The sequence below is a fragment of the Anomaloglossus baeobatrachus genome, chromosome 1 (assembly GCF_048569485.1).
Source record: "Anomaloglossus baeobatrachus isolate aAnoBae1 chromosome 1, aAnoBae1.hap1, whole genome shotgun sequence".
NCBI classification, from domain to species: Eukaryota; Metazoa; Chordata; class Amphibia; order Anura; family Aromobatidae; genus Anomaloglossus; species Anomaloglossus baeobatrachus.
Genome location: NC_134353.1, coordinates 259,469,139 through 259,494,048, shown reverse-complemented (window position 1 = coordinate 259,494,048; position 24,910 = coordinate 259,469,139). Strand labels below are relative to the sequence as shown.

Below are 24,910 nucleotides of genomic sequence, written 5' to 3'. Positions count from 1 at the left end.
TATTCTGTATTCAAAAATGGCTTTATTTTTTTTTTTTTATTAATTATTGTTGAAGAGGGGAATAGGGAGAGGAAAGGTTTTGTTTTCACTTTTTGGGATTAGATTGGGAAAGGTTTTTTTAGGAATGGGGGAGGTTTTCTAGGATAGGTACAGAAAGAAAAGATTGGGGAATATTTTTAAGTATTGTTTTAAGTTTAGACCAATGAAGAGGATGGTCCTTGGCTGGTCGCTTTCATACTATACTAGTTTCAGAGTCTTTTTCTCTAATTCTCTTATACCAGTATATCCAAATAAAAAGGCTAGAAAAAAAAACAGTATATACATTATTTAATATCTGCTATTTACATGAAATGCTAAAACCTCATCTACAAGTACCGTATTATAAGACGAATTTTTCCTCCAAAAAATTTGGGAGGAAAATGAGAGGTTCGTCTTAAAATCCGAATGTAGCTTACCGGGGGGTGGTGAAGAGGGGTCAAAGAAAAGAGGGGCAATGCTATGCGGTGTGCTGCCAACGCTGCTCTGTACGGCACTGTTCTGTGTGCCGGGCGGAGCGACTCGGCCCGGCTCTGCTCTGTGCGGTGCGGCTGGGCTCTGTAGCTTGGCTCTGTGCGGGGCTGCTCTGCTCTCTGCGAGGCGGAGCTGCTCTGCTCTGTGTGTCGGGCTGTGAGGGACTGGCTATTCTGAAGATTATAATACCAACAAGCAGACCCCTATTAAAAATATATATATAATTTTATTTAACACACCACATCAAGGAAAAAGTGCAAAATTTAAAATACATTAATGCATATATTATGGTTGGTGAGAGTTAGCGGGCTTTTCCCTATACTCCCCCCTACCTACCCGTGGGGGTCGGCACCCTATGATGTCACGCTAAAGGTGCCCCCACTCTACGTCGACTGGCCCTGTTGGCACCCTATACTCCACACTAGTTAGTGCTGCTATTCTGAGGGGTTCTTCCAGATTAAAGTGATCCCCATTCATACCTCAGTGATGAAACATTGTTGATCTAGCTATGGTCAACAATATCTCCAATACAAAACTCCGATGTTCACAACAAATCCAGCAACCACTAGTAATTAATTTAGAGCCAGGGTCTGAGACCCAGTCCAGGTTTAATGCATCAATTCCAAGATATCATCAAACTAGATGGATCGACAAAATAGCCCGTCCTTATTAATGCCCGACGCGCTTCCCCTCCAGGACTTGAAATCAAAGGAGGTTCTTCAGGGGCTTTTCCAGATTGAAATCACATAGATGGTAAACTGTAACAACAATATGCCTTAAATTAATCAAAACAACCCTTTGATAATTCCACCAGCCACATAGATAATTTACACTCCCTAATAAATCTCTACTTACTAAATATCCCATTTGTCAAGAAATAAATCGATCCTTAAATGAGGAATTCTCTTATTGCTGAAAAAAACATAAAAATAAAATATATAGATTATATATAGACATTTTCATTCCAAGGTCCCCTATGGTTTCCACATTTTTCACCCACAATCGTACTCACTTGCAGATAGAGCTGCATAGATGAAGCAGAGTATTTATCCAAGAACCACCACAGGATAGGTGATTGTTTGCGCTACTCACTCACTGGGTATATTTTCCTTCCAATGTGGAGATATAAGTAGCTGCAATACATATATGAGAGAACATCAGTCTCTCCAAAATAACATAGATGGAATAAGATCCCATAGAGTGATAGTACTTACTGTTGGGTGAAGCGGCAAACAAGAATGCTGGATGTTTAGCTGGGAGTGCAGGTGGTGCACGCCTGCTGGACATGGCTTCCCATGGGGTTTAAATACCCCTCCTAAAACCCCCTATTTCCGGTTCCATGTATAGGAGTAATGATTGTCATTTTTACCAGCCTATCGAGCTATTCAATGCCCGTGAGGTCACTTCCGGTAACTACATCCGGTTCTCCGGGTAAAATGTGACACGTCACTTCCGTTTTAAATCCTCCACATTGTGCTACATGAAATGGAACATAATTGATAACAGGGCGTAGTATATCAAAGCCCATTCCATCAATTATTCGGGATGTATATAAGTGACTACAAGGATTACTTCACTCCTCTATAGTAGTATGTGATGCCGGATAGCGATACGTCACTTCCGGTCCTGATCGTTTCTAATAAAGTTTTCATTCTGATGTGTCGCTTCCTGTTTCTATGGTGACCGCTGTTGTATGTATAGGGTGGCTTTTTAAATGGGCCAGAATCAAGCAGGGTCTAATTTTTCTACATAGCATATTCCACCAGTTACTAAGAGAATCACATATAGTAATTACATATAGTAATTACTATATATCGATCGTCTCTATAATAGTATGTGATGCCGGATAGCGACACATCACTTCCGGTCCTGATCGTTTCCAATAAAGTTTTCATTCTGATGTGTCGCTTCCTGTTTCTATGGTGACCGCTGTTGTGTGTATAAGATGGCATTTTCAATGGGCCAGAATCAAGTAGGGTCTAATTTTTCTTCATAGCATATTCCACCAGTTACTAAGAGAATCACATACAGTAATTACATATATCGATCGTCACCTATACAAATATATGTGACATCAGGAAGCGATACATCACTTCCGGTTCTAGTAATTTCTAGTGGAGCTTGTATATTGCTGTTTCGCTTCCTGTTTATACAGTAACTACATATCCTATAAGGGGCAACATATCTATATAGTTACAGTAAGTTAAATCCGTCAACACTTAATATGATATTTTAACTGGTAGAACCACCTTTCTATAACTCCCCTCATATAGGTAGCTGTATAAATCCTAATTTTGGGACCACGGACTCAATTCAATTACATGAGACAATAAGCCAAACAAGGATATTATGGTGTTCCTTAGTACATAGGACTCAACAATGGAGCATATGTTAGATCAATGGGCTTTGGTGGAATCAAACAAGGTTATATGTATTATTACTAAATTTCACTCCCACCCTATTTATTATGGTTTTCTATCTACAAAAGTTCAACTACTATATAGTCTTTTAGCAGTCCCTATTTTCTGACACTATCCTTCTCTTGGAAGGTACTTTATGTGTCTTGCTGGATTATTACCGGAAGTGACCTCACGGGCATTGAATAGCTCGATAGGCTGGTAAAAATGACAATCGTTACTCCTATACATGGAACCGGAAATAGGGGGTTTTAGGAGGGGTATTTAAACCCCATGGGAAGCCATGTCCAGCAGGCGTGCACCACCTGCACTCCCAGCTAAACATCCAGCATTCTTGTTTGCCGCTTCGCCCAACAGTAAGTACTATCACTCTATGGGATCTTATTCCATCTATGTTATTTTGGAGAGACTGATGTTCTCTCATATATGTATTGCAGCTACTTATATCTCCACATTGGAGGGAAAATATACCCAGTGAGTGAGTAGCGCAAACAATCACCTATCCTGTGGTAGTTCTTGGATAAATACTCTGCTTCATCTATGCAGCTCTATCTGCAAGTGAGTACGATTGTGGGTGAAAAATGTGGAAACCATAGGGGACCTTGGAATGAAAATGTCTATATATATATATATATATCTATATATTTTATTTTTATGTTTTTTTCAGCAATAAGAGAATTCCTCATTTAAGGATCGATTTATTTCTTGACAAATGGGATATTTAGTAAGTAGAGATTTATTAGGGAGTGTAAATTATGTATGTGGCTGGTGGAATTATCAAAGGGTTGTTTTGATTAATTTAAGGCATATTGTTGTTACAGTTTACCATCTATGTGATTTCAATCTGGAAAAGCCCCTGAAGAACCTCCTTTGATTTCAAGTCCTGGAGGGGAAGCGCGTCGGGCATTAATAAGGACGGGCTATTTTGTCGATCCATCTAGTTTGATGATATCTTGGAATTGATGCATTAACCCTGGACTGGGTCTCAGACCCTGGCTCTAAATTAATTACTAGTGGTTGCTGGATTTGTTGTGAACATCGGAGTTTTGTATTGGAGATATTGTTGACCATAGCTAGATCAACAATGTTTCATCACTGAGGTATGAATGGGGATCACTTTAATCTGGAAGAACCCCTCAGAATAGCAGCACTAACTAGTGTGGAGTATAGTGTGCCAACAGGGCCAGTCGACGTAGAGTGGGGGCACCTTTAGCGTGACGTCATAGGGTGCCGACCCCCACGGGTAGGTAGGAGAGTATAGGGAAAAGCCCGCTAACTCTCACCAACCATAATATATGCATTAATGTATTTTAAATTTTGCACTTTTTCCTTGATGTGGTGTGTTAAATAAAATTATATATATATTTTTAATAGGGGTCTGCTTGTTGGTATTATAGTGTTTATACCCCTGGTAAAAGAGTATATAATTCTCTTTTTGGTCGTAAACTATTCTGAAGATGTCAGCGGTGAGGGCTTCAAATAATGGCACCTAGAGTCAGCGCATGTGCAGATGGCGCTCTCAGCTCAAGCTCTCGTCTGCGCATGCGCCGACTCTGGCCGACATTATTTGAAGCCCTCAACACCGACATCTCCAGAATAGCCGGTGCCTCATTGCCCCCTGCACACAGCAGCGCCGCACCACACAGTGTAGCCCCGGACAGAGCAGAGCCCCGCCACACAGAGCAGCCCCGCACAGAGCAGAGCAGCCCCGCCGCACAGAGCAGAGCCCCGCACAGAGCAGAGCAGCCCCGCACAGAGCACAGTCCCTCCCGCACAGGACCGCGCCGCACAGAGCAGCGCCCGCAGTGAGTATCTGGGCCCCCCTCTGTACCACTCGCAGCATCGCTGTACTCCAGTACCACCTCTGCCTCCTGTTAACCACGCTCCGCTGCTGCCCCCTCTCCCTGGTAAGACACCACCAGATTATAAAACGGACCCCATATTTTTCTTTTTTCCTTTTTTTTTTCTCCAAATTTGGGGGGTATCTTATAATCTGGTGCATTTTATAAAACGAAAAATGCGGTACATAATTATAATTATTACTTGTATACTATGAAGGGTACATACCATATTCCAGCACTCAATAGGATGATGATTCCGCCGGCCACCAATATTATTTTGAAGGATCGTGTCTTAATAAATGGCAGCTTGGGTGTAGTGATGTCAAGCTCATTTAGATGTGTAGGTCCGGTCGTCCTTGCAGGTCCCTTGAGAACTAAGGTAACAAAAATCTTTATTAGTTTATTCCATCAAAAGAATGGTAACTTATAAAACATTAACCCCTTCCCAACATAGAGTGTGATAGTACATCCTACTAATAATCTCCATGTATGTAGCAAATTCAGGAGCTGAGCCTTCACCATACCCGGGAGGTGCATGTACCAGCGCTGGCCAGAGCGAGCTCCGATCTCTGCTATTTAACAATCTAAGGCAGCTTTCACACTACGTTTTTTTAATATGCGTCATGAACGTTTTTTTGCTGTAAAAGCGGATCCTGCTTTTACAGCAAAAAACGCATGCTATCGCATGTGTTATTTTGCAGGATCCTGTCACTGGATGTTTAGGGGCGGGCATTGGAGTCATGTGATCGGGAGTGAGAGGAACTAAACGTGCCAGACTGGGAGCCGGCTTCTTACAACTGCGGAGGTTCGTAACCAAGGTAAACATCGGGTAACTTGCTTGGATACCCGATATTTATCTTGGTTACGAGCGTCTGTACACATAACCAACGTAAACATCGGGTAACTAAGAGAAGTGGTTACCCGATATTTACCTTGGTTACGAGTGTCCGGAGCTCTCAGGTGGGAGAGAGAAACAGGAGAGGGAGGGGGAGAGACAGAGAGAGGGAGGAATGAGAGGGTGGAGGGAGAGGGTGAGAGAGGGAGGAGAGAGAGGGACTGATCACCCGAGACTGGTTTCTGTGCATGCTCAGTAGAGCAAGCAGGATCCTGTCTATCAGCATGCCAGCGTTCACATGCGTTTGCGTGCTGTTTAGTCAGGATCCAGCAATTTGCAGTATTTGGACGCAGCTCAAAAACGCTACAAGTAGCGTTTTTGAAAAATGTTAAAAAACTGCAAGTCGCTGGATCCTCACTATAACGCACGCAAACGCAGGTGACCGCATGTTAACGCGAGTCCATTGCAGATGCATTGAAATGAAAACGCATTTGCACTGGATCCGCTTTTGCGTTAAAACAACGTTCATGACGGATGTTAAAAAAGCGTAGTGTGAAAGCAGCCTAAATGATACTGTAAATCACCGTGCCTCTGCAAAATATTCACAGACGGTGCATGAGTTGCCAATGTCGTGCCTATGTCATTTTTACTGCTCAATAAACACCATAACAACAAATCCTCAAAAAAACCAAAATGGTGGAATTGTTTTTGTTTGTAATTTTATTGCATTGCTATATTTCAATTATTTTTGAATATTCAAATTAGGTTTGATGCTCATATAAGCGTCCTTATCCTATAAGCATCAGGCCTTATACACATATTTTAGACAGTATTTTGCATCATATTAAAAGGAGGATAAGAAGAAGGGAAACCAAAAAATTTTATCAAATATTTTATTATGCAAAAAGTTGTGAAAACTACCATAATAGGATTAAAATGCAAAATATCAGGTAAGAAACAGGGATAGCAAAAATAGAATATTTGATAAAATTCTTTTTGGTTTCCGTTCTTATCCTCCTTTTAACCCCTTCACCCCCGGCCACTAAAACACCCTAATGACCGGGCCATTTTTTGCAATTCTGACCAGTGTCACTTTGACAGGTTCTAACTCTGGAACGCTTCAACGGATCCTGGCGATTCTGAGGTTGTTTTTTCGTGACATATTGTACTTCATGTCAGTGGTGAATTTAAACCGATATTTTTTGCGTTTATTTGTGAAAATTTAGGAAATTTTGCGTAAATTTTGAAAATTTTGCAATTTTCAAACTTTGAAAATTTATGCCCATAAATCTGAGAGATATGTCACACATAATAGTTACTAAATAAACTTTCCCACTTGTCTACTTTACATCAGCGCAATTTTCGAAACAAATTTTTTTTTCGTTAGGAAGTTAGAAGGGGTCAAAGATTATCAGGAATTTCTCATTTTTCCAACAAAATTTAGAAAATAATTTTTTTTAGGGACCACATCACATTTAAAGTGACTTTGAGAGACCTAGGTGACAGAAAATACCCAAAAGTGACCCCATTCTAAAAACTGCACCCCTCACTCTGCTCAAAACCACATCCAAGAAGTTTATTAACCCTTTAGGTGCTTCACAGGAACCAAAGCAATGTGGAAGGAAAAAATGAAAATTTTACTTTTTAACACAAAAATGTTACTTTAGCCATAAAATTTTCATTTTCACAAGGGAGAAAAGAGAAAGTGCACCCTACAATTTATTGTGCATTTTCTCCTGAGTACGCAGATACCTCATATGTGGTGGAAATAAAATGTTTGGACACACGGCAAGGCTCGGAAGGCAAGGAGCGCCATTTGAATTTTTGAGTGCAAAATTAGCTGCACTCATTAGTGGACGCCATGTCAGGTTTGAAGACTCCCTGAGGTGCCTAAACAATGGAGCTCCCCCACAAGTGACCCCATTTTGGAAACTAGAGCCCTCAAATAATTTTTCTAGATGTTTGGTGAGCACTTTGAACACCTGGGGGCTTCACAGACGTTTAGAACGTTGAGCTGTGAAAAGAAATTTTTTTTTTTTTTTACCACAAAACTGTTGCTTCAACTAGGTAGCTTTTTTTTCACAAGGGTATCGGCAAAAAATTCACCATAAAATTTATAGTGCATTTCTTCCTGAGTACGACGATACCTCATATGTGGTGGAAAGTAATTGTTTGGGCGCATGGCGGGGCTCAGAATAGGAGCGCCATTTGACAGCAAAATTGGTTGGAATCAATAGCGGACGCCATGTCACGTTTGGAGACCCCCTATGGTGCCTAAACAGTGGAGCTCCCTCACAAGTGACCCCATTTTGGAAACTAGACCCCTCAAGGAGTTTATCTAGATGTTTAGCGAGCCCCAAGGGGCTCCACAGAAGTTGATAATGTTGAGCCATGAATACAATTGTTTTTTTCACCACAAAACTGTCACTTCAACCAGGTAGCTTTTTTTTCCCACAAGGGTATCAGCAAAAAATGTACCATAAAACGTATTGTGCAATTTCTCCTGAGTACGCAGATACCTCATATGTGGTGGAAAGTAATTGTTTGGGCGCATGGCGGGGCTCAGAAGAGAAGGAACGCCATTTGACAGCAAAATTGGTTGGAATCATTAGCGGACGCCATGTCATGTTTGGAGACCCCCTATGGTGCCTAAACAGTGGAGCTCCCCCACAAATTACCCCATTTTGGAACTAGACCCCTCAAGGAATTTATCTAGATATTTGGTGAGCCCCTTGTACCCCCAGGGGCTCCACAGAAGTTGATAACGTTGAACCGTGAAAATTATTATTTTTTTTTTTAACCACAACATTTTTGTATCAACCAGGTAGCTTTTTTTTTTTTTTTACAACGGTATCAGGAAAAACTGCGCCATAGAATGTATTGTGCAATTTTTCCTGAGTACGCAGATACCTCATATGTGGTGGAAAGTAATTGTTTGGGCACATGGTGGGGCTCAGAATAGAAGGAACGCCATTTAACTTTTCAAACGCACAGACGCGGTGCACTGATCGGCCGCTGCAGGACGCACGGTCGGATGAGATACAAAAAGCGTTGGGGATACGGAAAAAAAAGGTCACGCCAAAAATTGAGCAGGGATGCCGATCCGTTATGTGCATTCCTGATCAGCGCTCGGCGGGACGCACGGACGGCTGCGATACAAAAAGCGCCGCGAATACAGAAAAAAGTCACGCCAAAAATTGACCACGGATGCAGATACGTTATGTGCATCCCTGATCAGCGCTCGGCAGGATGCACGGACAGATGAGGTACAAGAAGCGTCGGGGATATGGGGAAAAAAAGTCCCGCTGAAAACTGACCACTGATGCAGATCCATTATCTGCATCCCTGATCAGCGCTCGGTGGGACGCACGGACGGATGAGGTGTAAAAATGGACAGGATACAAGTAAAAAAAAAAAATTATACTCACAGTACCAAGAGGAACTGCAGAGGAACAAGAAGGCAGTGAGATGGACAGCTTTACATGAGCAGCAGGCAGGACGTTGGACAGATCAGCAGAAGGACCCAGCGATGGAGGCAGATGTGATCGGGCTAGTGAAGACCTCGGACGACCCGGAGCGCAATACTTACCATTGGAGCAGGCGCGGTGACAGCAGAGGCGGCGTCTGCGGCGGCAGCAGCGGTGGCGTGGTACCAAAAGTACCAGCCAGTGCACGCTGCAGACATTTTGGGGGAGGGTCCCCAGACCAGCACAGGCCTGGGGAGGGTGGCCACCTGCACATCACACCGCCCCACTTCACACTGATTGGAGCGATTGCGCGTCATAGCACGATCGCTCCAATCAGTGCTGCAGGGGCTGGGGGCGACATGTTTGAGATCCATCTATGATCTGCTGTAGCTGCTACAATAGATCATAGCAGGATCTCACAGTATTGCACTAATTCGGGCATTATTTTTGCTGAAATTAGTGCGAACGATGTGGTTGGCGGTTCAGATTTGAACAGCCAATCGCATCGATCGCCTATGGGGGATGCGATGCCACCCCTCTGGGGTCAAGCAAAAGTCCCCTGCTGTAAGAAACAGCAGGGGATATCATTTGAAAGCCGTTGCTATGGCCACGGCAATCAAATGAAGTTTAGGCAGTAAAATTACGTCCCTGGTCGTTAAGTCACGTTAAAATAGGACGTAATTTTACTGCCCGCGGTCGTGAAAGAGTTAATATATTTATTGAAGGACATACCCACTCGGGGGCCACTACATAGTGGTACCCCGGTGTATATACTTATCAGTATGGCCTTATTTCTATATTGGTTAGTATTTTGCATTAGTATATAGAATCCAACAAAATTGTGGATCCAAAACACGGAAATGTGAAATCTCTCCATTTGATTTTAACCTGTTCCCCTTCTGCATTTACAATACAAATTCCTATCTACTATATTGACCAAAATATAGAAATGTGAATGATGACATATGCTAATATGGCCAGAATAAACAGTTGGTCTACAGAGACTACATGTACACGATGATTCAGCCTCACATCACCATAAGACATGTATCTATATTGCCATCCACATAATTACATCTTTGGTGCGCATATATAAAATTTGACTTATACCCTTATACTAGGGCCCCAATTTATCAAGAAGTGATTGTCTTGCTACAGTGTAGTAAGAATGTCTTAATTTATGAAGAGGTGCACGCTTTTTCATCAATCTGAAGTGTCTGACGAGTGGTGTGTGCCTCCATGTGTCATGCCAAAAACTTGACTCCAGTCCCGGATTAAGATTTCTGGAGTAGGTAAAGCCACAGCTCATCATGAATTAGACAAGCTGTGGTGTCACACTCCTGTCCTGCTCAAACTCCAGCCCAATTTGGCAAACCTTGAGACACTGGTGTGAAAATGCCAAAAAGTGCAAAATTTCAGTGCAACTTCGAGTTGTGCCAAACCTTTGCGCTTTTTGAAGACTTTTTTGGAGTAAAAGCTTTGATGAATTGGTTCCTAGCTCTTAAATCAGTATAATTATCATCTACAGATAGATCTGAATCTCATGTATCTAAATATTATGATTCAGTATTTTGTCAGTGATAATAATATATCCTCACCTTTCACATGATAGATAATTTTACTGACTGGCTCGTCAGTCTTCAGAGTGGTGGAACACATGTACATGCCTTCGTCTATCATCTTTACCCTCTTGACTACTAGATAGGGCTCCTCGACGACTGTTGATTCCAGGTCAAATAGTGGAGCAAATGGAAACATGCCGGCCAAAAGCTGAAAAGAATAGACGTTAGAGTCATAAATGTTACATTGAATTCTAATCAAGATTATTTTTATCATTGTCTTTATCACTGGTGCAACTACCATATTTCCCCGAAAATAAGCCCTACCCTAAAAATAATCATTAATTCAGTATTCAAGCTAACAGTATCCTGAAATAGGCTTGAGCAGCCCTATTTCACGATACATAACTTTTATTGTTACCTCTTGTTGCTCTAAAGCCCGGCTAATTAAGTAAATGAATATTCACCCTCTGCCCCACCCAGAATCCTGCCCACTGCTCTGAACCCTGCACCAACACTCTATGCCTGCTGTGCCATGATCGTATTGTAATCCTTGGTGGCTCTCCTGACTGGAGACTAGAGATGAGCCACCCCCCTAGCGTTCTAGTTCGGTTCGGTTCGGCGAACGGAGGCCCCATTCGATGAACATTCAACAAACCGTTCGACGAACCACTCGAATCCCATTGAAATGGGAGGCAAACACAAACACATAAAAACACATAGAAAACACCTTCAAAGGTGTCCAAAAGGGGACAAACAACTCCCAAGACACCACAAACACATAGGAAAGTGACGAGGACATATAATCATGTGAAAACAAAAGAGCTGGACGAGTAAAAAGAGGAGGAGACACAGATATAGGCATGTCATGCCCTTCTAAAATCATGTAAAACACAGCAAGGGGACTCCAAGCAGTCTCCCTTTTTTCCAAAAATTGGGCCACACACACCACTTCAGTGGCATCACTTGTGCCCCAGTTGCAAACTTGACAGGTTGATTTGCATTAAGCACATTTCAAAATACACCAGCCTTTACTCTCCCCAGGATTACACAGGGGTAGTAAAGTCCTTGCGGATCCATGACTTGTTCATCTTGATGAACGTTAGTCTGTCCACATTGTCACTGGACAGACGCGTGCGCTTATCTGTCAGCACACACCCAGCAGCACTGAAGACACGTTCAGAGACAACGCTGGCTGCAGGACACAAGATCTCCAAGGCGTAAGTGGCGAGCTCAGGCCATTTTTCAAGATTTTAAGCCCAAAATGAGCAAGGCTCCAGTTGCAAAGTTATGGCATCGATGTTCATTTGGAGATACTCCTGTATCATCCTCTCCAGCCGTTGACTATGTGTCAGACTTCTTGTCTCTTGTGGCCTTGCATTGGATGGTCTAAAAAAATTATGAAACGATTCCATAAAATTGCTCTTACCAGCACCAGATACGGCGTTGCTCGTACGGTTTGACTGATAATGACGAGACCGTCCCATGCTTGGCAAGTTAAAACTGGGAGATTCACTCTGTGCACCACTGGTGTTTGGTGGAAAAGCCGAGCTAAGATTGAGTAACAACTTCTGCTGATACTCCTGCATACGTGCGTCCCTTTCTATGGCAGGAATTATTTCACCAAATTTGGACTTGTATCAGGGATCTAATAGTGTGGCAACCCAGTAGTCATCATTACTTCTAATTCGGACAATCTGAGGGTCATTTTGTAGGTAGTGCAGCAAGAAGGCGCTCATGTGTCTTGCGCATCCATGCAGACCAAGTCCTTGCTGTGTTTGTGGCGGCAAGGTGATAACCATGCTTCATTCTTCTGACATCTCCCCCCAACCTCGTTCAACGAAAATTTGACCAAGGTCTCCCTCATCTGCTGAGTCTTCCATGCTCATCGACAGTTCGTCCTCCATTTCTTCCTGGTCTCCTGCACCTTCCTCAACATTTTGGCTGCTACCATGCGCCCTTGCTAATCCCTCTCCCCCCACCGTCCCATGCCTGCCGCCTTGGTGATGCTGAACGTCTGGACCTTGTAGATGTTGGTATCCCTTGCACATATAAATCCTCCTGTACTTCCTCCCCTTCCTCTTGTCCCACCCCCTGACTCCGAATAGTGTTTAGAGTGTGCTCCAGCATGTAAATGACTGGAATTGTCATGCTGATAATGGCATTGTCAGCGCTAAACATATTCGTCGCCATGTCGAAACTGTGCAGAAGGGTGCATAGGTCCTTGATCTGAGACCACTCCATCAGTGTGATCTACCCCACCTCTATATCTCGTTGGACCAGGCTATACGTCATAACGTATTGCACCAGGGCTCTGCGGTGCTGCCATAGTCGCTGCAACATGTGGAGAGTCGAATTCCAGCGTGTCGCCACATCGCATTTCAGGCAATGAATCGGCAGGCCGAAAGACTTCTGGAGCATTGCAAGTCGGTCAGCTGCGGCGGTTGAATGGTGGAAGTGAGCAGAGAGTGACCGTGCACTGTGCAGAAGCCCATCTAGGCCGGGATAGTGAGTTAAAAATTGCTGGACAACAAGTTTCAACACGTGAGCCATACAAGGCACGTGTGGCACCTTGCCCCGGCGTAGGGCCGCACCCAGGTTTGCAGCATTGTCGCACACTGCCTTCCGTGGCTCCAGGTTGAGTGGAGACAACCATTTGCTAAACTCGCTCGCAAGAGCTGACCACAACTCCTCAGCTGTGTGACTCTTATTTCCCAGACATTTCAAGGTAAAGACCGCCTGATGCCGTTGAGCTCTGCTGCCAGCATAGTAAGGAGGTGTGCGGGATTCCTTGTGTGCAGTTAAAATGCGGGTGGCCTGACCAGGCAGGTTTGGGGTGGAGGTGGAGGACCCAGACGAGGTTGAGGAGGCAGAAGCAGTGGAGGAACTTCTACATACAGAGGATTGACGCACAAGTCGGGGGGATGGCAAGACTTGTACAGCAGACCCTTCTCCATCTCGCACCATAGTTACCCAGTGCCCAGTCAGCGACACGTAATGCCCCTGTCCATGCTTACTGGTCCAAGTATCGGTGGTGAAATGCACCCTGTCACACACAGTTTCTCAAAGAAGCGGTGATGTTGTGTGCGACATGCTGGTGTAGCGCAGGCACACCTTTCTTGGAGAAGTAGTGGCGACTGGGCATCTGGTACTGGGGCACTGCGACAGACATAAGGTCTCGAAAATCCTGTGTCCACCAGGCGGAAAGGCAGCATTTCTGTAGCCAACAGCCTGCAGAGGGTAAGTCAACCTCTTAGCTTTGTCATGGCTCGGAGGAAATGGCCTTTTAATTTTCCACATCTGAGGGACTGAGATCTGGCTGCTGTGTGGAGACGGTGTGAAGTAGGGTGTCCCTGGAAAACTGCTGGTCTGTGAGGAAAGTGCAGGCGGAGACATGATATTGCCTTCATCCAAAGTTGGTGCTCTCGATGTCTGAGAGAGCTGTACAAGAGCACCTGTTTCCCCCCCCAAAACAACTGATGATGACCTGCCAAGCAAACTGCCTGTTGTGGTTAAAGAGGTGGAAGGTCTGTGTAGAAAAACATGTGTGACAGCTGTCCCCACAGTCCTAGAGGATGAAGAGCGCGCGGATGCAGTTGAAGAGGCAGATGGTGGTTGGCCCGCTCCGCTAGGACGCATTGTAGCACAGTGAGCTTCCCACTGGGACTTATGCTTGTTATTCATGTGACAGTTCATTGACGAAGTAGTCAAACTAGTGAGTTTTTGGCCTCTACTTACAGATTGGCGACAGCCTACAGATCACATGAGTTGGGTGATCCTTTGTGATGTCAAAAAAGGACCAGGCAATGCAACTATTAGAGCCCATGCAATCTGCAGAGCCACCCAGACTTGTCCTCAGAGGCAGAGTTGTGGCTGAGGATGCAGTTGTTGACGTGCTGCCAATACTCCGTCTTTGTCCAGGAAGGCGCAAGGTAACCTCGTCGTCAGTCTCATCCTCCTCCACCGCCTCTGCTGACCTCCTCGAGTGCCTGACTGTGGGTTGACAGTAAGTGGGATCTAGAACTTCATCGTCAATCATTGTGTTTGCACTCACCTTGCCCTCAGACCTAACCTCTTCCTGCCCTGACTAAATAGTTAAATTGTCATTCCAATTAGGTATCTGAGTCTCATCGTCATCAGTATGTTCCTCATTGTCTCCACAAAGAGGTGTTACAGTTTGTGAATGAGGGTCTACATTTTGCTCAGAAACGTAGTCATCAGGGCCTGAATCAGACTCACAAAGCTTCTGGGCATCACTGCAGACCATTTCCTGGTCTGTACTCACTGTAGCTTGGGAGCAGACCTCTGATTCCCAGCCTATAGTGTGACTGAACAGCTCTGCAGACTCACCCATCTCTGTTACACCATACTTTGCAGGGCGGGTGGATACTTGAGAGCTGGGAGAAAGCAAGTGCGATTGTGGTGACAACTCAGAGGACTGTTGTTTTTTGGATGTTGAAGTTGAGGTGGAGGAGAGGCCACTTGTTGGAGCACTTGCGATCCATTCAAGCATGTTCTTTTTTTTTTACATCATCTACCTTTGTTACAGTAGTTCTGTTCCGTAAAAAAGGGAGCACATCGGATTGTCCACAGAAAGTAGTAGACATCTTACTTTTGCTTGAAGATGGCCTTTCTTCAGCAGATGTTACTGTAGCTTTACCACCTCCCCCACGGACATAAACTTTTTTTCCCTTTCCAACATGCCTGTTCCCCTTTCCACCAGCATCTGTCCTTTTGCCACTCATTTTGTTTGTGACCAGATTGGACACTTCAAATGTCGTAGCAAAAATGGAGAGGTGGTGTACAATGCAGAGGTGGTCTAGCTTTATTGACAGCTGAAGAATCAACACTGACTATCCCTGACAATGCAACTATGGCCCTAAAACTGGCAGCACTGTTTGCTATAAAAATAGCGTAGCAAAAATGGGCAGGAGGGTAGAATGCACAGGTGCTGTAGCTAGCAGGACAGCAAAGGAAGCCTCAGTTTCTATCCCTGCCAATGAAAAAATGCAGCAAGGACTTGCCAGAGCTGATTTAGCCAGACGCTGTTATCTAAAGCCCTGCACAGCGTTTGCACGGACCTCCCTAGTAACAATGCCTATGAATGGCTGTAATGCAGCCCTGAAAAGGGCTGAAATGACAAGTAGTCCCTAATCTCTAAAGCGCTGTGTAGATTGCACTGTATGGCTATAGCGCACACAGCAGCAGGAGCAGGGGGCAGTGACTGTCACCCACCCGCAGCAGAGAGATAATGACGGCGATGGGGAAAATGGCCGGATCTTATAGAGCAAAGACATGTGACATGCACAGCCTATGACACATGCCCTTGCTTGTCTGGCAAAAATCCACTATACAGTGTGTGTCTCTGTGATTTGCTGACAGCCTGGCCCGCCCCACTGTACGCGCAGTTAGGGGAAAAATAAATGGCAATCGGCATTCTTTCAGCACTCAGCAGCAGCACTGATCTAAACCCCGTCCCCCCGCACACTATATGCTGAATTTTGATAATAGCGTGATTCAAAGTGACTCACACTATTACAGGGAAAAGCCAGCTAGTAACTAGCTAGGCTTTTTGTTGATCGAACCATTCTTGAACGTAACTCGAATTACCGAAATTGTACCAAATCGTTCGAGTTCGTCGAACGACTCGAACACCCCCCAAAATCACTCGAACATGAAATTGGCGAACCTCGAACATCGCTCATCTCTACTGGAGAGTGACAGCTGTTACTGTAAGATCAGATGAGCTGCTGATGATGGTGGTGAGCAAGCCCATGGCTAATTAAGAGAATATTCACACTCCTCTCCCATTATCCCGCCCACTGCTCTGAGTTCTGCACTGTACTCGTACTCTGCCTCCTGTATTACCGGTACTGCCTGAGGATCGCATCACTATCATTGGCGATTCTCCTAAACATAGCATAAGCATACTCGCTGTCACTCTAAGTTCAGGAGAGTTGACAATGATTGCTAAGTGATTCTTAGACTGGCAGTACCGGTAATACATCAGGCTGAGTTCAGGTGCAGTGCAGGACTCAGAGCTGTGGGTGGGATTACGGGAGAGGAAGATTTATATTCATTCTCTTAATAAGCCATGCGCTGGCTCACCTCAATCATCAGCGAAAGCTATTGAGGATTGCAATATGATTTTGGTACAGTGATACAGTACAGCAAGCATAGAGTGTCGGTGCCTTGCAGGACACAGAGTGATGGGCGGGATTCTGGGTGAGGAAGAAGGTGAATATGTATTCACTTAATTAGCTGGCACTCCTGATCTGAGATTGACAGTGTGTATGTCTATGCAGTTGTCACTCTCAGCTCAGGAGAGAAACCAAGGATTGTGGTGCAATTCTTGGGCACTTATACAGCAGGAAAATATAAGACACCCCTCCAAAATAAGCCCTAGAGCATTTTACAAAGCAGAAAAGAATATAAGCCCTGGTCTTATTTTAATACGCAAAGTTTATGTTCGTATGTACAATAATAGAAGTTATTATCATAACATAGTCTCTGATTTAAGCCATATTCTTTAGATAATCTGTCTTGTACTTACCCTAACAAAAGTGTTTTTATAGGGTTGCTCCAGCCGGGAATGCCATGGAAAGCTACAATCCAGGATTAGATCTTCATTCTCTGTAACTTCAATATTTCTCACTAGATAACAAAAAATAGCAAAAAACGTTGTAAGTGGCGCAAACATTTTGTGACTTTTCAAAATGTTTTACATCATATTTCTAACATTAACACTTTGATTAATAAGATTCTACATATAAAAGTAACTAGTCGTATTATAATGTCTCCTCACCTCCACAATCTATAGTCTCTGAAATGTGAATTTCCTGGTCTCTGCAGGGAGAGCACTTATGTCCGGTTTTCAAATCTGATAAAAAGAAGGAATAATTAAATATGAATTTAGCATTAAATAGACCCTTATATTCTGCTTATTATGGAATCTGCAGGACCCTCATTATTAGGAATCAAATTCATGTACATTGTAAGATTATCTACCCTGATCTCTGGCCTATTGGAAGTCTTCTGAAGCTGTAATATATAGTGAGCACTATGGGGCCTGTATTTTACCGCACTGTGTGCACGATTATTAGATTAGAGAGTTTTTTGACCATATCATCATTTTTATGAATATTTCCAACTTAAGGTGTATAAACCTCAATGCTTATTCTTTGAAGCTCAGGTGATACATATTGGTTTGATGCAGTGTTGGAGGTGGTTGCGCCCCTCACCCCCCCTACTGTAGTCTACTGTCTATACAATGTAAAGTTTAATGTGTTATGTGCTGTAAATGTGTTAGCAATGTGTGGTGAAGTGTGTTAGTTGGATATAGCAGAGTGGAAAGTGTTGAGTAGGATGTAATGTGAGATAAAGGTTCAGGAATGTTATGCAGATAGGCTTGTTAGTAACAGTATATATTTAGCATTGTAAGGCACTTCCTGGTTATAGAGAGAGCTGTGAGTCAAGATGGAAGGAGTGACAGACGGTTAGTGGGTTGGTTAGAGAGAAAGACTTTCTTATGTGCGAGTTCTGCAGGAACGGTTCCTGGAGTGAGGACGTAGACTTTGTATCTTGGACCCATCGGAGAACCCAGAGGTATCCTCCAAGGGTCTAGAGCCTATGGCTGACCTCGGGACAGGCTTAGGAGAGTCCAGGGACTAGATGGCCATTGGGCCAGAGAAACACGGATGGGCCAAAGAAAGTCGAGTGACTAGACGCTATCTGAGGCAGAGGAAGGACTATGGTTAGCCGAGGCGTAAAGTAGGGGGAATTTTAAGCCCGGCAGCTGGTAGACCAGGTGCCAGATAGCGAGATAGACAGGCAGAAATGGAGAATCCTAGGAGAAACTGGCAGCAGAGCCATAGAAATGTGGCCATGTCTGTCATGATGGAGGAAAATAACAAACTGTTCAACGTTGTTTTAACAAGAGAACCCCATTGGGACCTATCTCTCTACTGTGTCTATGATGGTGACCAGCTGCAGGGTGGTGGACACTGCCATGCAGAGAACAGTATCACACACGCCACCTGAAGTGGTCTACAAACACTGATTCTCTCTATTCGCACCTTCCTTCAGATTGACAATGTGGTCTAAGAATACAACACCCTTTAACAAGGTGTGCAAAATTAAGACACTTTTTTCCTCAGGAACAAAGGGCCAAAAAGGAGATTCAACCGACTTTGAAAAGTTGAAATTGTTAAAAGTCTTACAGAGGGAAGCAGCAATCTTGAAATAGCTACGAATGAAATCAGCCCCTCCCTGCACAGTGTCTGGAGCGCTGAGGTAGGGGCTGCCCAAAAAGTGTCCATAACAGATTAAGAAACCGACAGACTCCATGGATAGAAGACTTATGACGGCTATTGAAAAAAGGAGGCTGTATTGGTCACTGATATTTTTTTTAATGTCAGATATGTAGTTTTGTACAGATTAAAATAAACAATTAAGATGGGAACATTTAGATTTCTCATTTAGCTACATAATAATTTTACACACTGATAGATGTCAATAATTATGAACACATACTGTATATTCTCCTAAAAAGAAAGACAATACCTCACTTTTACTTTCCGAAATATTCAGATTTCAAGTTTATTAACCTTTTGAATTGACCGACAGGCACTGTAGATGTTCAATAATAAAAGGAATCATCAAAAAAACAAATTCCCTAATAATTGTGCACAAAGTGTAAAGCCCGGACTGCGGCTCGGCTGTACAGATCACATTGTGGCCAAGGGGCTGAGTCACATCCAAATCTGAGGGCTGCGATTCAGATAAAACTTATCTCTATATAGTAATGTATATATAGGAATATAGGATAATACTTACCAGTACATTTCTCATCAATGCACACACAGTTGCATTTATTAAAGTACTCTGTGAAGAAAGGAGAAATCATACAATAAACCTCATCACCCAGTCACAGGAATCCTTTCATTTCTGTAGAATGAGAACATTATTCAAGAGGGACATTGCAGCTATAAATGGGGCTTTATACACAGCGATATCGCTGGTGAAAGCACCCGCCCCCGTCGTTTGTGCGTCATGGGCAAATCGCTGCCAGTGGCACACAAAATCTTTAGGAACCGTCACACGGACTTACCTGCCTAGCGACGTCACTGTTGCCGGCGAACCGCCTCCTTTGTAAGGGGGCGGTTCGTGCGGCGTCACAGCGGCATCACTAAGCGGCCGCCCAATAGAAGCGGAGCGGCAGAGATGAGCGGCCGTAACATCCCGCCCACCTCCTTCCTTCCTCATTGCCGGCGGCCGCAGGTAAGCTGTAGTTCGTCGTTCCCGAGGTGTCACACAAAGCAATGTGTGCTGCCTCGGGAACGACGAACAACCTCCGTCCTGCAACAATCAACGATTTTTTGAGAATGAACGACGTCTCAACGATCAACGATAAGGTGAGTATTTTTGATCGTTAATGGCCGTTCGTTGGTGTCACATGCAACGACGTCGATAACGATGCCGGATGTGCGTCACGGAATCCGTGACCCCGGCGATATATCGTTAGATACATCGTTGCGAGTAACGGGGCCTTAAGTCCCTCACTGGCAGCCAGACTGGTTTGTCAGGTGTCCACAAGGAGAATAGTCTTCCCCCTTGGTCAACATTATTCTAATATTGAAAACCTCTCCTGAAATATTGTACTTGTAGATATGACCTGAACGATAATGGGGGCCATATATCGGAGTATTCCCTCCATCCTCCTACTGCATCTAATCAGCTCTCCAGATAATATTAGTAACACTAATCAGTTCAGGCGCTAATTATTTTATGTTACAGAATGTAAATGTATCTGTTTCTGTATTACAGTGCTAGCAGCAAAGACCCCAAAAAACTGACACCTACAATGTGTGCCCAACATACACGTAATCCTATTTCTATGCAAGTAACCAGTCTGCGATCACAACTTTCTCCTGGCAGATTGCTTTACAAATATTTTACAAATATAATTGACATAATTTACATTGTAACTCGCATGAAAACGCCAAAAGTCGAAAATGTTTTGCACAACTCCAAGTTACTGAACTTTTTTGCTAATTTTGAAATCAATTTCCCCCAGAATTCTGGTAAAAATGCTTTGATGAATCAGGGCCTTTAAATTTTCTCTGGATAAAAAAATAAATCTTATAAAGTACCTTGATTTCTCGGTAGGCCCCCGGCACAGATGATCTTTTCATTCCGGCAGGTATCACAACGGACATAGGTTTGCACCATTAAACCTGGGGAAATGCACATACAGTATTAAAACCTTGTAATGATATAGACAATAAGAAAATCAATCAAGAGGCTGAAATGAAGTATAAAATGTACTTACCACAGCTATTAGCACCTGAAAAATGAGAAATAACAAATTAGTGAAGGTTTTGGTTGTCAGACTCATGCAGTAACAGTAATGTACAGAACTGGCCGCCATTACAGAAATATAATGTAAGGTAGGATATAAGAGTGATGGTATGACTGGTGTCTGTGCGGAAACCTATAGTCTGTGTCTCTACTCGTATTTCTACATGAGGCTGGGAAAGGTTTGTAGTATTGTATAAGAACTTACCTTGTTTATTTGGGCACCTCCCTTAAAAAGAGAATTAAGAAATGCAGAATTACTAATTAAACAACAATATGGCAGTGAAACACAGTATTTAATAGCTAGAAATAAAAATGACTACCTGACATTGCAGACATATCAGGATACTAAGTAATTCTACTATATTACTTTCAATACATCAATATTAAGACGTGAATACACCGTGTGCAGAATTATTAGGCAGGTTGTATTTTAGAGGATTTTTTTTATTATTGATCAACAACTATGTTCTCAATCAACCCAAAAGACTCATAAATATCAAAGCTTAATATTTTTGGAAGTTGGAGTGGGGTTTGTTTTAGATTTGGCTATCTTAGGAGGATATCTATTTGTGCAGGTAACTATTACTATGCAGAATTATTAGGCAACTTAAAAAAAACCAAATATATTCCCATCTCACTTGTCTATTTTCACCAGGTAAACCAATAAAACTGCACAAAATGTAGAAATAAACATTTCTGGCATGCAAAAACAAAACCCCAAAAAATTAGTGACCAATATAGCCACCTTTCTTTATGATGACACTCAACAGCGTACCATCCATAGATTCTGTCAGTTGCTTGATCTGTTTACGATCAACATTGCGTGCAGCAGCCACCACAGCCTTCCTGACACTATTCCGAGAGGTGTACCGTTTTCCCTCCCTGTAGATCTTACATTTTATGAGGGACCACAGCTTCTCTATGGGGTTCAGATTAGGTGAACAAGGGGGCCATGTCATTATTGTTTCATCTTTTAGACCTTTACTGGCCAGCCACGCTGTGGAGTAGTTGGATGCATGTGATGGAGCATTGTTCTGCATGAAAATCATGTTTTTCTTGAACGATACCGACTTCTTCCTATACCACTGTTTGAAGAAGTTGTCTTCCAGAAACTGGCAGTAGGTCTGGGAGTTGAGCTTCACTCTATCCTCAACCCGAAAAGGTCCCACAAGTTCATCTTTGATGATACCAGCCCATACCAGTACCCCACCTCCACCTTGCTGGCGTCTGAGTCGGAGTGGAGGTCTCTGCCCTTTACTGATCCAGGCTCTGGCCCATCCATCTGGTCCATCAAGAGTCACTCTTATTTCGTCAGTCCATAAAATTTTTGAAAAATCAGTCGTAAGATATTTTTTGGCCCAGTCTTAACGTTTTATCTTATATTTCTTGTTCAAAGATGGTCGTTTTTCAGCTTTCCTTACCTTAGCCATGTTCCTGAGTATGGCACACCTTTCGCTTTTTGATACTCCAGTAACGTTGCAGCTCTGAAATTTGGTCAAACTGGTGGCAAATGGCATCTTGGCAGCTTCACACTTGATTTTCCTCAATTCATGGACAGTTATTTTGCGCCTTTTTTTGCCCAACACGCTTCTTGCGACCCTGTTGGCTATTTGCCATGAAACGCTTGATTGTTCGGTGTTCATGCTTCAAAAGTTTGGCAATTTCAAGACTGCTGCATACCTCTGCAAGACATCTCACAATTTTGGACTTTTCAGAGCCCGTCAAATCGCTCTTCTGACCCTTTTTGCCGAAGGAAAGGAAGTTGCCTAATAATTAAGCACACCATATATAGGGTGTTGCTGTCATTACACTACACCTCTCCTCATTACAGAGATGCACATGACCTGATTTACTTAATTGGTAGTTGGCTCTCAAGCCTATACAGCTTGGAGTAGGATAACATGTATACAAAGTATCATATGATCAAAATACTCATTTGCCTAATAATTCTGCACACAGTGTACATACATATAACATGGGAAAATGCTTCTATTTATTCCAGGCACAGCCTGGCTCCACAAGAAGAAATATTTCACTTACTGTTATTAGATTCCTGCACAATATTCATGACACTGTCTCTAAGCCTTTGGAAATGAATTCCAACAGTTTGAAGACGTTTGATGGCTACAATATATAAAGAGAAGGAATAATAACAGATATTATTATAATCCCCTTATGTATTAGTGTTTGCTCCCCACCTGAGACCCCAAAAAACATTAATATCAATTTTGCATTAGCAGGAGAAACTGAATTTACATCTACATGGAAATGTTGAATTTACCTGTAAAGTCACTTTCCTTAATCAAATCCACACATTTCTTATATTCTGATGCTATTTCTGAGATGGCATAATGATCTGGAATGAAATAAATACAATTATTATTGATGTCATATCCATCTATCTATTATTAAGAGAGTTAGGAAAATATAGTACAGTGGAACCTTGGCTTACGAAAACAATCCGTTCTGGGAGTGTGCTTGTAAACCCAGTTACTCGTCTAGCAAAGCAAGATTTCCCATAGGAAATCATTGGAATGCAGACAATTCGTTCCACAACTTGTTCAATGTCCTATCCTGGTCCCCTATTGTGCCCTTCCACAAACACGTACAAACACACACAAACACACATATTATGCTCACCTTACCTTCCGTTCCCTCGCCGACCTCCTGGTTCTTGTAGTTCGCCGATACAGGATGTGTATCGGGTAACCATCGCGACTGATGCTGGAGCTTCCGCTGCCAGCGCGCTGACGTCAAAGGCATGAGCAGCTTGCCTCTGATTGGACAGCGCACTGCCTTTGAGTAGCGGCTGACAGCGGAAGTTCCTGGATCGTCTCAATGGTTACCCGATACATATCCTGTGCCGGCGAACTACAAGAACCAGGAGGCCGGCGAGGGAACAGAAGGTAAGGTGAGCATAATGTGTGTGTGCGTGTTTGTGTGTGTTTGTGCGGACTGTAAGAGCGGGTTAAAGCGCGGTGAAAGTACGGAACTGGAAGTGTGTGTGGTGAGTATTTGCTCGTACAGCAAAGCATGCTCGTAAACTGAGTTACAAATTTACAGAAAGCTTTGCTCGTATAGCGAAATACTCGCAAACTGGGTTACTCGTAAACTGAGGTTCCACTGTATATATAATAGAAATGAGAGACTTACCAAGCATCACAACTGCTTCTCTAAGATAATTAACGATTTCTCGTTCAGAAAATTTGGTAAATTCCTTGATGGTCACAAAGCCATCGATGTTTTCATTGACTTGGGCCTTGATAAACTTTTGAAACTGTTCCATAGCCTTTTTCCCTTTGGAGTCGCATTGAATGCAGCAGAGAGATGGTCCAATGAAGAAAGATGTTAGCACCAATAAAAGCCACATTATGGTCTGGATGGAACCAGACATTTTCTAAAAAAAAAAATCTGTAAAATCACTAAAATTGCTTCCAGTAGCCAATAATTGCTAAGGTCGCTGAGAAATCAGAACTGAATCCTCGGAAGAAGAAAACAGCACTGATAGAGTTTAGAGCCTCAGACACGGAGTTATGGGAATATGTCTTTATGACATCACAAAGTGAGAATGTTCATGATGTCATAAGAAATATGCAAATAATGCTCAGTGACACCTGAGCCATTAGAAAGCCAAGAGGAAAAATTATAATTATCATACATTACATAGGTAAATACCTTCCAGAAACACAGAAGATACCAGAAGGATTTAATAGTATGTTCCCACCATTTCCATGTTAAACACATAGAAATCTTAAACCTTTAATATAAAGTAATCAGAACTACAATGGGCAGATCAGATCACAGGAAATACACTTTAGACTTAGAATCTAAATAAAATTATAGTCTAAATTGCATTATTACGTATATAGTAGATATGAAGCCTGCTTATATCGTACATATATGCATATAGGAGTGTGGTCTG

The 24,910-nt window shown here is 43.0% G+C and overlaps 1 protein-coding gene across 1 annotated transcript; it reads right to left on the bottom strand.

The window, feature by feature from the left end:
* Positions 1-232: 232 nt before the first annotated feature.
* Positions 233-24,445, bottom strand: LOC142296396 (izumo sperm-egg fusion protein 1-like). The gene is made up of 12 exons (XM_075340010.1): positions 24,142-24,445; positions 23,270-23,344; positions 23,029-23,112; positions 21,194-21,214; positions 20,960-20,974; positions 20,781-20,864; positions 19,465-19,512; positions 17,435-17,509; positions 17,183-17,283; positions 10,669-10,840; positions 4,995-5,142; positions 233-299 (listed from the first exon to the last, which is right to left on the bottom strand). Exons 1-12 carry the CDS (start codon positions 24,380-24,382, stop codon positions 233-235), a joined length of 1,131 nt encoding a protein of 376 aa, XP_075196125.1. The 5' UTR covers positions 24,383-24,445.
* Positions 24,446-24,910: the final 465 nt, after the last annotated feature.

What these genes read in the sequence shown, in the direction of transcription:
- LOC142296396 (XM_075340010.1), bottom strand. Translation starts at nt 24,382, where the DNA reads ATGTCTGGTTCCATCCAGACCATAATGTGGCTTTTATTGGTGCTAACA. An exon ending in AATTATCTATCATGTGAAAG is followed by an intron (nt 5,143 to 10,668) that starts GTGAGGATATAT and finishes TTGTTACCTTAG; the next exon opens with TTCTCAAGGGACCTGCAAGG. An exon ending in CTATTGAGTGCTGGAATATG is followed by an intron (nt 300 to 4,994) that starts GTATGTACCCTT and finishes TTTTTTTTCTAG; the next exon opens with CCTTTTTATTTGGATATACT.